The sequence below is a fragment of the Stomoxys calcitrans genome, chromosome 3 (assembly GCF_963082655.1).
Source record: "Stomoxys calcitrans chromosome 3, idStoCalc2.1, whole genome shotgun sequence".
NCBI classification, from domain to species: Eukaryota; Metazoa; Arthropoda; class Insecta; order Diptera; family Muscidae; genus Stomoxys; species Stomoxys calcitrans.
Window position 1 is genome coordinate 19,189,988 of NC_081554.1, and position 16,063 is coordinate 19,206,050.

A 16,063-nucleotide genomic window follows, 5' to 3' on the forward strand; every position below is an offset into this window, starting at 1 on the left:
CAAAGCCCACCTGGTCGTCTCGTTTGGAACCATCCGTATAGAAGTCTATTTAATTTTCTATTTTAGGCACAACCTCGTTCAGGGCAGTCTCCACCGACCCTCCTTTGGCATGCTGTTTGTATTGAAGCAGTTAGCTGGATATCCTACTCTTTATCATGGTATCCAAAATACCCCACAAAGTTTTGAGTAGAAAGGTCGCAAGGCTTATAGATCTGTAGGCTTTTGGTGTCGCATAACTTGCATTGCCAGGCTTGGGTATAAATACCTTGCCTCCTGTCTGACTTTCGGAGTTTATGCATGTTCTAGGCAAACTGTGAAAATATTTAATTGATGTTAATTGAGATTTCAACCACCATCTAATGAATTCATAAAAATTTACATATGATGTCATCTTTCAACAAAAAGTTTGAAATATATCTGTATATTTTTTCGCAAGCATTAGAACATGTGCCATTTCTTTACCAAAACTTAAAACGAGAGTCACGCAGTCCCTTATAAGGACTTCAACTGTAGCATCTCCTTCTTGTTTGCCACTTGAAAATGTCAAAATCCAATATAACAATCATTTCTTGTTGTCTTGAATTTTCAACGCTACTTTAGATTGCTGCCAAAAGGACATGTGTGTCCTTTTTTCCTTGGAAGAAATAAGGGGGGAAGACACCCACCCAACCAGAAGCAAGGACATATTTCTGAATAGGAAAACAAAGCACACGAAAATATGAAAAATTGATTCGCGTTATACATTTGCTGTACAAGGGATTTTTTTTTTTGGAGTTATTTGCATAGAGAGGAGTGTGCAGAAAAAAACAACACATCATCTAAGGAGCAACTGTTTTTTGGTTTTCTAAAAAAAAATGCTCGAATGCGTTTTTGCCCTTCCTTGGTTATTCTGGGAAAGGCAGCAGCAAAGCTTGTGATCTCGGTGCTGCTGTAACTGTCATGTAAAAAATTTGAATTTTAATGTTGTAATAACTTTATTTGCTGTTGTTTTTTTTATTTTTCAATCGCTACTCCTGCAGACTCCTGGTAACTCCAACAACGCCTTCAACACCCCAACTACCTCCACAAGAATAAGATGTAGACAATAAAGGAATCCCATGATTATGATATTGATAATGATGATGATGATGGTGGTGATGTTTTTATACCCTACACCACTACTGTGGTACATGGTATTATAACTTAGTGAATTTGTTTGCAACACCCAAAAGGAAGAGAGATAGACCGATTGACGAATATACCGATCGACTCAGAATCACTTTCTGATTCGATTTAGCTATGTCCGTCTGTCTGTCCGTCCGTCTGTCTGTCCGTCCGTCTGTCTGTCCGTCCGTCTGTCTGTCCGTCCGTCTGTCTGTCCGTCCGTCTGTCTGTCCGTCTGTCCATGTTAATTTGTGTACAAATTACAGATCGCAGTTTTCATCCCATCGTCTTCAAATTCGAAATTGGAAAAAATCGGCTCAAATTTAGATATAGCTCCCATATATATGTTCGTCCGATTTTCAGTAATAATGCAATAAAATGTTCATTTGTTAACCGATTCTCTTGAAATTTGGCAAGAAGGATTTTTTTATGACTCTCGATATTGCTGGTGAATTTTATAAAAATCGGTTCAGATTTAGATAAAGCTCTCATATATGTATATCGCCCGATTTTCACTCCTAGAGCCACTGTAAGCGCATTTATTGACCAATCTTCCCAATACTTCGTACAACGCTTTCCTTGACGACTGTCACAATATGTGAGAAGTTTGCTTAAAATCAGTTCAGATTTAGATATAGCTCCCATATATATGTTCGTCCGATTTGCAGTAATATTGCAATAAAATGGTCATTTATTTACCGATTCTCTCGAAATTTGGCAAGAAGGATTTTTTTCCGACTCTCGATATTGCTGGTGAATTTTATAAAAATCGGTTCAGATTTAGATATAGCTCTCATATATGTATATCGCCCGATTTTCACTCCTAGAGCAACTGTAAGCGCATTTATTGACCAATCTTCCCAATACTTCGTACAACGCTTTTCTCGACGACTGTCACAGTATGAGAGAAGTTTGCTTTAAATCAGTTCAGATTTAGATATAGCTCCCATATATATGTTCATCCGATTTGCAATAATATTGCAATAAAATGGTCTTTTGTAAACCGATTTTCTCAAAATTTGGCAGGAAGAATTTTCTTTTGACTCTCGACATTACTGGTGAATTTCAAGGAAATCGGTTCAGAATTAGATATAGCTCTCATATATATATATCGCGCGATCTTAACTTCTAGAGCCACTACAAGCGCATTTATTGACCAATCTTCCCAATACTTCGTACAACGCTTTCCTCGATGACTGCCACAGTATCTGAGAAGTTTGCTCGAAATCGGTTCAGATTTAGGTATAGCTCCCATATATATGTTCGTCCGATTTGCAGTAATATTGCAATAAAATGGTCTTTTGTAAACCGATTTTCTCAAAATTTGGCAGGAATAATTTTCTTTTGACTCTCGACATTACTGGTGAATGTCAAGGAAATCAGTTCAGAATTAGATATATCTCTCATATATATATATCGCCCTATTTTTATTTCTGAAGTCATAGCAAGCGCATTTATTGACCCATCTTGCCGAAATTTTGCAAAACGCTTTCCTCGACGACTGCCACAATATCTGAGAAGTTTTCTCGAAATCGGTTCAGATTTAGGTATAGCTCCCATATATATATGTTCGTCCGATTTTGAGAAATATTGCAAGAAAGTGCTCAGTTTTCAATGGACTCTTTCGAAATTTGGCAGGAAGGATTTTCTTATGACTCTCGATATTACGGGTGAATTTCATAGAAATCGGCCCAGACTAAGATATAGCTGTCATATATATTATATATATATTATATATATTATATATATTAGGTTGCCCAAAAAGTAATTGCGGATTTTTTTAAAGAAAGTAAATGCATTTTTAATGAAACTTTTTTAATAAAACTTAGAATGAACTTTAATCAAATATACTTTTTTACACTTTTTTTCTAAAGCAAGCTAAAAGTAACAGCTGATAACTGACAGAAGAAAGAATGCAATTACAGAGTCACAAGCTGTGAAAAAATTTGTCAACGCCGACTATATGAAAAATCCGCAATTACTTTTTGGGCAACCATATATCGCCAGATTTTTACCCCAAGACCTACTGCAAGCGCATTGTTTGACCAATCTTGCCAAAATTTTGCACAACGCTTTCCTTAACGACTACCACATTATCTGAGAAGTTTGCTCGAAATCGGTTCAGAATTAGACATAGCTCCCATATATATATTCGTCAGATTTTGAGCAATTTGCAATAATGTTGTCATTTGTCAACCGTAGTTATTACGCTTTGAACATATTTGCTCGCCGAGGTCCTTCAAAATTGGTTCAGAATTGGATATAGCTCCCACATTGGGTAGCTATAGGTGTAGGGTATTATGCAGTCGGCACCGCCCGTCTTTTGTCCTTGCTTACTCGTTTTGCTTCCATATTTGCCATTGTTAGGGAATTGTTAACTGCTTCTTGTGCTTGGAAAATCTTTATGCCTTGCGTTTTTTTTTTTTCTTATTTGTTTTTCCATTATCTTCTAGTGTTTGTTGTTTGCATTGTTTTTTTATTTCCTTTGGAATTTTTCCTACTTTGCCCTTGCTGTTGGTTGTTTGTGGTGAAGTTGTAAAAATGTATGATTGTGTTATCAAATGCATTCATTATTTCTACTTGGTTTGTCATAAGTCGCATGAATATGAACTACGTTGCACTTTTTTAATGTCTTCTTGGTGTATGCACTAAAATTATTTTCTGCAAAAGGAATATAGAGAGAAAAAACATACAAAAATTGTTTTAAGGGGAGAAGCAATTTTCCCACTATTTAGACGATTTTGAAAAAAATATGGCTTAAGTTTATTCAAAATCCTTATATTTTTGTCTTTGGAAAAAAAATACAAATGCAAATTTTAGCCCATGAACATTCCACTAAGGAACAGGGGCTAACTTCTTACATATCAGTGAGTGCAGTCCGATTCAAGTTTAAGTTCAATGATATGGGGCCTCTGTTTTATAGCCGGGTCGGAACGGCGTGCCGCAGTGCGACACCTGTTTGGAGAGAAGTTTTTCATGGCATAGTACCTCACAAAAGCAGGAAGCATTAGGAGGGGAAAACCACCGCTGAACATTTTTTCTGCTGGTCTCGCCGGGTTTCGAACCTAAGCGTTCAGCGTCATAGGTGGGCATGCTAACTTCTGCGCTATGGTGGCCTTCAATTGTCTTGTCTTTGAAAACATTACTAATAATATGGCGGGGAATATTTATATGGGAAACTTAACCCCTTAAGAGGCTTTCATAATGCCTCTGGCAAAAAAGTGTTAAAAACTCCTTTTAAAGAAATGTAACAGTTTGCAATATTCCCCATTTCACAATTAGTATCTAAATACACAGAAACCCTTAACTTCACCTAAATGCCAGAAATCAGGCCGAGAAGTGTCGGCTACTGCATCTTTGGGACATTGGGTAAGACGCCAGCTGTAATGGTTACAGAAACATGATGCACTCATGGGTTAAATGAGGTGCTTGGACACACGTAGGACTGAGTCGATAGGACACGGAGACGAGTGTTGTACACGGGCAAACGTACTCGTGAACTATGGCTTAGTGGCTTCTAAAACACTAGATATTATAACCATAGAGTCGTGACCCACTCACGGCGTGCATTAGGTCCCCAAGGTACGGATGGAACGTATGTGTGATCAATAGCTTAGTAGCTTCGAAGGCTGAGAGGAGCACTGGCTAGTATAGTTTCAGATACGTGGTCCGTCAGGGGTTGATGGAGGTACTAGAACTCCGGGAAGCCGTTATAGCTGAAGGGAATGAATTAGGGTTATAGAGACATGACTCGTGCACCTTCGACGAGACAAGGCCAGTACATGAACGAGATGTATGGTAAGCAGTCAAACGGGGAGAGTGAACAATGGGCAAAACATTGCCCGCTATATCAAATCGTAGGCTTCTGTTAAAAGGCTTAGCATGCACTGCACTAGTTTCCACTTTCCTTTACCTCGGTATTATTACCGTTGCACTTTTCACTTGACTTGAAAAAATAAGTGGAAATAAGTCTGCCGTTTTCGAAAGGAAAAAGATATATGCATGAAATGTTCCATGGTTATAGCTTTAGTGCAAAATTTGAGGGCCCCACACCTGCAGAAAAGTTAATAACAAACGTGCTCATTTCAATACCATACGGTATTGATAGTAAAGCAACACCGTATGGCACAAAAACAATACCGGATGGTAAGGATGAAACATAAAATGATTAGTACCGTTAAGTACTGGCCTTATTACCGAACTGGTATCAGTTTTAATACCAACCTATTATTAGTTTTAGCTCAAGACCATTATTGGTTTTAGTACCAAACCATTACTGATTATTATATAAGATTCGGCCCGGCCGAACTTAGCACTCTCTTAATTATTGTTTTTAAAATAATAAAACCACTTTCTAATATTTTTATGAAAATTCACAACCGCCAATTTTTTTGGTCTTTTCTTCATCTCAGGTATTGGGCAGACATAATCTGACTGCATGCAGGTCACAACGCCCGAAGAAAGAAGTTCCTCTTATGGCCTATTCTAAAGCGGACATAAAGCCAAAAACAATTTTGGGCGTTATGTCCGTTGGGCATTATGACCGATCACCCCCACCAACCTTCCCTTGACACAGGCATGCTGTTTCTATTTGAGCAGTTCACCGTTCAATGGTTTTGAGTAGAAAGGACGTTAGGTTTATAGTGGTTTAGTGTCGCATAACTTACCTTGCCGGGCTTTGGTGTAAATTCCAACCTTGCCTCCCGCCAGGCTTTCGGGGTGCATGCATGTCTCATGCACGCTGTGAAAAAAACGGCCTCCTTCTGTGGTAACACCAGAAATATTCCTTCAGGTCCGGGTGACTTAATTGGCTGGAAGCTACTCAAGGCTTCCTTTACCATAAATTCTGTAATGATAACGCCTCAACGTATTATCCGTTGTCTCTGCTGTCATCACCATGTTGTCTACTAATGTTTCAGTTTGGACATGGATTTTGAGAGAAACCTGGCGCCCTGATCATGCTATCCCAATAAACTGCCGCTGTTACAATGTTGCAAGTCCTCCCTTTCATCCAAAGTTTTTCTTGATTTGCTTTCTCGAAGAGGACAACTCTCGTCGAAAAACCCCACTATTGCAGTCGTAATCCTGTTGTCATTTTCCTTGAACATTCCATTAAGGAACAGGGGATATTTCTCTCATATCAAAAAGCGCAATCCTCAAAAGCGCAAGGCTCAAGAAGTAAAATAGGGAGATCGGTTTATATGGGAGCTGTATCAGGTTATAGACCGATTCAGACCATAATTGACACGTATATTAAAGTTCATGAGAGAAGTAGTTGTACAAAATTCAAATCAGCCAAATCGGATAAAATTTGCGTCCTCTAGAGACTCAAGAAGTCAAGATTTCAGATCGGTTTATATGACAGCTATATATGGTGAAAGACCGATTAAAACCATATTCGGCACAACTGTTCGAAACAAAATATTTCTTGCAAAATTACAGCTAAATCGTATGAGAACTGCGCCCTCTAGAGGCTTAAGAAGTCAAAACCCCAGATCGGTTTATATGACAGCTGTATCAGGTTATAGACCGATTTGAACCATACTAAGCACATTTGTAGGAAGTTATAACAAATTACCTCATGGAAAATTTCAGGCAAATCCGATATGAATTGCGCCCTCTAGAGGCTCAAGAAGCCAAAACCCCAGATCGGTTTATATGACAGCTATATTAGGTTATAGACCGATTCGAACCATACTAATCACAGTTATTGGAAGTGATACCAAAACACTATTTGCGAAATTTCACCCAAATCGGATAGGAATACCGCCCTCTAGTGGCTCAAAAAGTCAAGATCCAAGATCGGTTTATATGGCAGCTATTAAAATTTAAGCTCAATGATAAGGGCGCCTCTTTTTTTATGGCATGTCCAAACGGCGTGCCACATAGCGACACCACTTGGTAGAGAGGTTTTAACATTGCAGAATACCTCACAAATGTAGCCAGGATTAGTAAGGGGAAAACCAGTAGTAAGGAACATTTTTCTGATATTTGCTGCGGGATTTGAACCCAGGCGTTTGGCATCATAGGCGGACATGCAATCCTCTGTGCTACAGTGGCCTCAAGTATATAAAATATTTTTCAGTATAATACACAACTTTCTTTTCATAATCGCGGGTTTCTTTCTGAAGCCTTTACTGTGTTTTCTCTCTTTCTCTTATGGTTTGAAATTTTTAACATAAGCGCAAGGATAATTGGAGATTCTTTGGATGGATGACTTCATATTAGATACAAAACGGCCGCAATACATCTTCGGTTTTCCAAAAGAACACCCATAGCCTGCTCTCTTCATTATTCATTACCATTAGTAAAAGATTTGGGCTGCAATAAATTTAATTTTTTTTTAGTTTTTAAACTTAAATAATCATAACGGACATTTATACACTGTTGCATTACGCTCCTTTTTTTGGCCAAAAGCTCTTAACAACAACCCTTGAATTTAACGGTAATATATACACAAAAGCAAAAGTTTTTATCTATCTCACACACTCACACACTCATATACACGTATCTATCTTATCCATGAACCAACCAAACACGCGTTGCCTTTAAATTGCCATCTTGCCATTTCAAAGAAAAGCAAAACAAAAACGCGTGTGCATTTATTATACTCACCACCATAGGATGGGCGGTATACTAATCTAGTCGTTCCGTTTGTAACACATCGACAAATTGATCTGGGACCCCATAAAGTACACCCGGAGGAAAGTTGATACCAAACGTGCTCATTTCAGTACCATACGGTATTCATAGTAAAGCAACACCGTATGGTACAAAAACAATACTGGATGCTATGGATGAAACATAAAATGATTAGTACCGTTTGGTACTAGCCTTATTACCGAATTGTTATTGGTCTTTATACTAATCTGTTATTGGTTTTAGCACCAGACCGTTATTGGTTTTAGAACCAAACCGCTATTGATTATTGAAAATAATAGGCAATGGTTTTTATATCAATACACCAACACAGCATCGTTTTCCACACAAGAGACTTCCATGTTTTTGATCTAGAATGTCCTTAGAATTTATACTATTTTCGTTATCACCGCTTTCGAGTATTTGAGCAGGTTTTTACGCACTCAAATTGTATTGAAATATTTTATTTATTTGTTTAACAAATATTTTATAATGACGTCGATATTTAAGTACAAAGCTCAACAACACTTCTGACGCGATGAAAAGAATACAAAATTGACGCCGTCAATTCTTAATAGCCTCCTTTGTCTGGTATTGAATTGATACCAAATGGCATTAAAATTCTTTGATGCGAACAAAATAATACCAGGCGGTATTGGCAAAGTACCGTCATTTTCTATCATTGTATTGGGTTGCCCAAAAAGTAATTGCGGATTTTTTAAAAGAAAGTAAATGCTTTTTTAATAAAACTTAGAATGAACTTTAATCAAATATACTTTTTTACACTTTTTTTCTAAAGCAAGCTAAAAGTAACAGCTGATAACTGTCAGAAGAAAGAATGCAATTACAGAGTCACAAGCTGTGAAAAAATTTGTCAACGGCGACTATATGAAAAATCCGCAATTACTGTTTGAGCAACCCAATATATATATTGTCGATAGTCTTGACATTCTAAGGCTGAGTGTCTCATTCTACCGTTACAATTTATCTTATCGATGTTCTTCTGGTTAAAGGAATTTGGTTTTCTGAATGTATTGCTTAACCGGCAAATGGATGCCGGTTAATGACTTATCGTCTCGATAAATACAGTTGTTTTTTGTTTGCTGCGCAATATTAGGTGTGTAATCGTACTTATGAAGTAACAATTTGCCAGAAAAAAATTTGCAAAAGAGTAAGAAACTTCTGCTGGGAAAAAAAACCTCCAGTAAAAATGTGCAACCTCTCATTTACAAAACTCTTTGCATGTTTTTCACTCTCAAACTCTCTCTTATAGGAAAAATTGTATACGCGTACACCAGCGTTGCCGTATTGGGCTTTTTCTACAAATTCTACTGGGGAAAAAACCTCCAGCAGATATTTGCAGCCACTCATTTACAAAACTCTCTGCATATTTTTAAGTCTCACACTCTCTCTTATTGGAAAAAGGAGCGACTTTCTGAAACGTTTGTGCAAATTTTTGAGTACACGAATACCAACGTTGCCGTTATGGGCTTTTTCTACCAAATTTGGTAGGACTTATTTTGCATTTTAAGGGTTTGGTCGTTTTGAGCTTTTTCTACCAAATTGGTAGGATTTACTTTCAATTTAAGGGCTTTGCTCGGATGGACGGTCTATTTTTGGTAGATTTTTAGCGAAATTCTGTGCCATTAAAGGGGAAAATTCTCATCCGATTTGGCTGAAATTTTGGATAATGACATCTGCTATAGTCTCCAACATTCATGCGAAGTATGGCCCTAATCGATCTACGGCCTCATATAGCTCCCATATAAACCGATCTCTCGATTTTACTTCCTGTGCCATTAGAGGGGAAAATTCTCATCCGATTTGGCTGAAATTTTGGATAATGACATCTGCTATAGTCTTCAACATCCAAGCCGAGTATGGTTCGAATCAATCCACAGACTGGTATAGCTTCCATATAAACCAATCTCTCGATTTTACTTCTTGAGCCCTTAGAGGGCGCAATTCTTATCCGATTTGGGTGAAATTTTTAACAATGACTTCTCCTCCAACATACGTGTCAAGTATGGCCCGAATCGATTCACAACCTGATATAGCTCCAATATAAACCGATCTCCAGATTTTACTTCTTGAGTCCCTATAGTGAGCAATTCTTATTCGATTTTGGCTGCAATTTTGCATAATTTCATCTACTATAACCTCCAACATCCACGCCAGGTATGGCCCAAATCGGTCCATAACCAGATATAGCTCCAATAGCATAGTAATTCTTATCCATAATCATTTGTTTGCCTATAAAGAGGTACCGGGCAAAGAACTTGACAAATGCAATCCATGGTAGTGGGATCCCAAGATTCGGCCCGACCGAACTTCGCACATTTTTACTTGTTGTCGGTTAAATGCAAAACAATGATTGATATCGGCCAGATTAATAATTGATTTACTTCCATTGGCCTTTATCTCCCCAGCAAACAAAATAAAATCTCACAAATTAAACGTTATTATTAGTTTTTTTCGTTATCATCGTTGTTGCTTTAAACGGAACCTGAATATGTATGGAACATTCCCATATAGACCTTTGTAATCTTTTCTATTTCGGGGATTATAAATAATAGACAATTGAAAGTTGAAATGTCGACTCATAGTCAGCCAAATACAAGGCGGTAGAAAACTTTAAGAGCCAATGGGGGGGGGGGGGGGTGAAGACGATAATAATGTCTACATTATTAAGATGATGAAGACATTATCAAAGAAAAAACTAAATTTTGACATTTGCCCTCAAGAAGTCATGTCGAGATATCGATACTTAGGGGGCCTATATCACCATTTTAACCGATTCGGTTAAAACTTGGCACTGAAGTCATAATATAGGATTTTCGGTAAAATTTCAGCCAAATCGGATGAACATTGAGGCTTCTAAGGGCTGAGGCTTCAAATCCAAGGATCGGTTAATATGGGGGCTATATCTGTTTAAAGGCCGATTCCGATCATACTTGACAAGTATGTTGAAAGTCATAACACAAGTCTTTGTTCCAAATTTCAGCCAAATTGGAAGAAAATTAAGGCTTCTAAATGCTCAATAAGTCAAATCGGGGGATCGGTTTATATGGGGTCTATATCTGTTTATAGACCGATTCGGATCATACTTGACATGGATATTGGAAGTCATAACTCAAGACTTTATTCCAAATTTCAGTCAAATCTGATGAAAATTGAGGCTACCAGATTTAAGGCGATGCACAAAAGGGGAAAAGTGAAAAAAATTATAGAAAACCAGCAACTTTACTTTTACTTTAATTGGCTATGACAGAATATTTGTTCGACTAGCCGAACGTAGAATAGCGTTCCAAGCGCCTTGATCTTCCGCGCTCATTCTAAAATCTCTGACACCAAGTTTAGAGGTGTCTCCCACCACTTGATCTTTCCATTGGGCTTTTGGTCTTCCCGGTTTGCGTGTACCACCGTTTTTGCTTCAAAAGACTTCTTTGCTGGAGCTTCTTCATCCATTCTGACAACATGACCTAGCCAACGCAGCCGTTATATTTTGATGCGTGTAACTATGCTATCGTCGTCATACAGCTCGTGGTTCATAGGCCGCCTATATTCTCCGTTAACGCAAACTGTTCCATATATTTTACGCAGAATCTTTCTCTCAAATACTCCAAGCACTGCCTCATCTGCTTTCACAAGTACCCATGCTTCAGAACCATATAACAACACGGGTAGTATCAGTGTCTTGTATAGTGTAATCTTCGTCTGTCGAGAGGTGGCCTTGTTTCTAAACTGCTTACTCAGTCCAAAGTTGCATCTGTTCGCCAGTATTATTATTCGCTTAATCTCAAAAATGGTGTCATTCGTTTCGGTTACGGTGGTGCCGAGGTAGATGAAGTTACTGACTGTCTTAAAGTTGTGGTTCCCAACTTTCTCCATTTTCTTTATCTGCTCGGTTGTACAAGGCATTTTGGGAGTTGAAACCATCCATTTCGTGTAATCTCCATTTACTGCCAGACCCATTTTCACTGACTCTCTTTCGATTCTTTCAAAGGCTGCAGTTACTACTTCCGGTGACCGACCTATGATATCGATGTCGTCGGCATAGGCGAGTAGCATGGGTTCTCTTGTGATTAGTGTGCCATATCTATTCACATCTGCATCTCGTATAATCTTCTCCAACAGGATATTAAAGAGATCACACTATAGGCTGTCTCCTTGTCCGAAACCTCATTTGGTACTACATGGTTCGGAGAGATTCTTTCCTATTCTTACTGAGGAACGCGTATCAGCAAGTGTTATCCTGCAGAGTCTTATTAATGTTGCAGACGTGGCTTGAAATACCTTTGAACGTAAAGCGGTATCGAAAGAGGCTTTGTAGTCAACAAAGAGATGGTAGGTGATGATTTGTCCTTCTCGGGTCTTTGGCGCAGTGTGAATATCTGGTCCAGGGTGGATTTACCAGGTCTAAAGCCGCATTGATAGGGCCCAATTATCTCATTGACTTTAGGTTTTAATCTTCCACACAGTACGCTCGATAGTATCTTGTATGCGAGGGGGGGAGACTTATTCCTCTGTAGTTGGCACATTCCGTCTTGTCTCCTTTCTTGTGTACGGGACATAGTATGCTAATCGGGTCTGCGTTCTTCTAGCAAGATGGCGCAGATAAACTGATGCATACGCCTTATCAGCGTGTCGCCTCCGGTCTTAAATATTTCAGCGGGTAACCCCTCGGCTCCTGTCGCCTTGTTGTTCTTTAGTCAGGTCACTGCTACTTGAACCTCATTCTGACTAGGAGGTAAACATGTTCTTTCCATATCCCCAGCATGTTATCTGTGTCAGTTACCAGATTTCCTTCTTTGTCTCTGCAGGAGGATGTGCAGAGACTACAATTATAAATTGCCCTACAATTATAAATTCGGGCAATAGATTTATGTTTAGGAGAGCTATATCTAAATGTGAACCGACATTTTTCGAACAGATCGTTCGAAAATTGTTGTTACTACGGCGCCATAAGTGCAAATCCGGCGATAAATATATATGGGAGCTATATCCAAATCTGAACCGATATGATAAAATCTTACAGATATGTTAAGACAACAATCCGTGGCAAATTTTGTACAGATCGGTTGAAAATTGTAATTACTTCGGCCATTCGGACTTACAGAAGGACATGGCTAAATCGAATCAGAAAGTGATTCTGAGTCGATCGGTATATTTTTCAATGGGCCTAAATCTTCTCCTTCTTAGCGGTGCAAACAAATGCACAAACTTATTGTACCACAGTGGTGGTGTAGGGTATAATAATATGCCGTGTTAGAACGGGTAGGCCCTAAATTGTAGAAATTTTTTAACACTATCCAGCAACAATTTTAGAAATCGGACAACAACAAAAAATTTGGCAGCCCCAACAAATTTTCGAAATACCAAGGTGACCAACTTTAGGGGCTTGCCAAAGGCTCCCGAATAAACTAGGGCATTGAAATTGAAATGAAAAGAGCAGGTCATACCAATCGCTGTATAATCGAGGTGACGATTAGAAACCTAGATGGAATGAAAGAGGTCTGGGATCCCATATCTGTGAAAGCTCTTCGACGGTCGAGTGCAAGGGACTGTTGCCAGCGGCACGTTCTTGCATAGACTGAGTTCTGATATTACCGTCTGCATGTGCATGCTACACGGATGTATAAAAGCTAGAGGATATATGGGGTCTGGAGAACCCAGGGACTGAGATCTGGCTCCGACAGTAAATGTAAAATTTCCAATGAACATTCCATTAAAGAACATAATGTCGATTTAAGTTGAAGCTCAATGATATGGGGCTCTTTTTTATGCCGCATCCGAGAGAAGCTTTAACAGGACAGGATATCTCACAAATGCAGACAGCAATAGTATAAAAGAAAACCAACGGTGAAATTTTCTATGATGTTCACGCCGGGATTTGAACCCAATCGTTTGGCGTTAAAGGCGGACATGCTTACTTCTGACAATAAACTGGGCTATAAAAACCAGAGCGGTAAGGTCGCGGACGGTCTTGGAGTGTAAGAAGGAGATTGACGCCTTCTCTGAGGATGGAAAAATTCGCATCGTTTGGTTGCCGGGCCATAGCGGAGCAAGGAGAACGAAAGGGCACACAAGAGGACTGCCATCAGTAAACTTGGTGAATGCGAAGCTCTTCGGACAACGTTGTCCGAGTTAAGGGTGTGGGCAACAAAAGTGCATTTAGCAATGTGGAACACCGCAATAGTCGGTAGGAGGCCGAAACCCTATGGGTGGATCAGAATAGTGAGACAACGAGGCTAATACAGATAGGAAGCAGGAGGAAGGTTCGTACGGCTTTCGGTATCTTCATGGACCACATGGAACTACGAGCGCATTATGCACATTATTTGTGGCAAGTGACAGCGTGTGTACAACGCATGTGATGAGACGTTGCAACATTTCCTATGTCAATGCCAGGCTTTTGCAGCTAACAGACCCCAGCACTTGGTTGTCGATACGATACCAAGTATGAACCAGTTGGAGGGCAAAGAAGGATTTTGTAAGCAGCACGAAATTCTCAATATTTCCACGAAACACAGATTTCTACGATTTTTTTTGCTTTCTCCAACGCACTCCCTCCCCCTTTAAACCACGCCAATGACTCTTATTATGAAAACCAAAAGTGCGTCTACAATTATAGACAAAAATATAGAAAAGTACCAAAAAAAAAAAAAATAAACTTCACACCAATAGTCAGCATGAACATCCTTATCACCGCCCCAGATAATTTGGAAGGTGATATCTGCCAAAGAAATTATCGATAAAGTTGTCTAATGTTCCTAAGAAAGTCGCCGAGAACAGGTATAAAAAGAGGTTTCTCTAACAAACTCCTGGAGTATTTCTTAACGAGTCTAGTGAAGGAGATATGAAAAGCATTTTAGTAACGACGGCATTGGTACTGCTATTGGCAGGATGTCTGGTTCAAGCAGCAGATAGGCCAATTTCGGATTGTGTAAGACCAAAGGATGGACAATGGAGGGGAAATAAAATGTTGGCAAATAATTTTTTTTTTTTAATTTTATTTCCTTCTTTTTAGGCCAAACGCATTGAACACGATGGTTATCCCGTGGAAAAACATACGGTCACCACCGATGATTACTATGTCCTGACCATGCATCGCATTCCCTACTCGCCCCGCTCACCCTTGAATGGCAAGCAAAAGCCTGTGGTCTTTCTAATGCACGGTATGCTCAGCTCTTCCGTTGATTGGATTTTAATGGGACCCAACAAAGCTTTGGGCTATCTGTTAGCCGATGCTGGCTATGATGTATGGATGGGCAATGCTCGCGGCAATACCTATTCAAAGAAACATTTGTTCTGGCCCACTTTCTGGCAAGTATTTTGGAATTTCAGTTGGCATGAAATTGGCATCACTGATGTGCCCAACATGATTGACTACGTCTTGAAGAAGACTGGCGAAAAGCAGTTGCATTATGTGGGCCACTCTCAAGGCACCACTGTCTACCTGGTGATGATGTCCGAACTACCCTCGTACAATAACAAAATCAAGTCGGCTCATCTCTTAGGTCCTGCTGCCTATATGGGCAACATGAAGAGCCCATTGACCCGAGCCTTTGCACCCATTATGGGCCAACCCAATGCCATAGTCGAGCTTTGTGGTTCTACGGAATTCATGCCCAGCAATAAATTCAAACAGGACTTGGGTATTGAGATGTGTCAGGCCAACTCCCCCTATGTGGAAATGTGTGCCAATGAGATTTTCCTCATTGGTGGTTGGGATTCGGAGCAATTGGACAGGGTAAGTCATGAGGAGTGATCTTCTTAAGTTTTGAGTTTATTATACAACTCCCCTTTTCTCTGATAGGATTTACTGGAACACATTAAAGCCACTTCTCCTGCTGGTGCTTCAATCAATCAAAACATACACTTCTGTCAGGAACATAATTCCAAGAAATTCCGCAAATTCGATTATAGCATCATTCGTAATCCCTGGGAGTATGATGGCGCCATGTACCCACCAGACTATAAACTAAGCAATGCCGTAGCTCCTGTTCTCTTGTACTATGGCCTCAATGATTGGATGTGCGATGTGTCAGACGTACTTCAATTGCGTAATGAGTTGCCCAATATGAAATTGGATTATCCCGTGCCATTCCCCAAATGGGCACATTTGGACTTCATCTGGGGTACTGAGGCCAAAAAGTACGTCTACGATAAGGTCATGGAACAAATGAAATTGTATGAATAGACAAACTTCAGGGCAGAGTTGGCAGTGAGTTGGTAAAACCCTTGCTAAAAACTTGAACTACTTTAGTTTTAATAAAAG

The 16,063-nt window shown here is 39.3% G+C and overlaps 1 protein-coding gene across 1 annotated transcript in view; it reads left to right on the forward strand.

The window, feature by feature from the left end:
- Positions 1-16,063, forward strand: part of LOC106086417 (lipase 3) — a 103,011-nt gene extending 86,948 nt beyond the window's left edge. Inside the window, exons 2-4 of the mRNA XM_013251097.2 lie at positions 14,637-14,728; positions 14,813-15,535; positions 15,602-16,063. Of these exons, the coding sequence (XP_013106551.2) occupies positions 14,642-14,728; positions 14,813-15,535; positions 15,602-15,985 (1,194 nt within the window). The 5' untranslated portion in view covers positions 14,637-14,641 and the 3' untranslated portion in view covers positions 15,986-16,063. The remainder of the gene's footprint in view (positions 1-14,636; positions 14,729-14,812; positions 15,536-15,601) is intronic.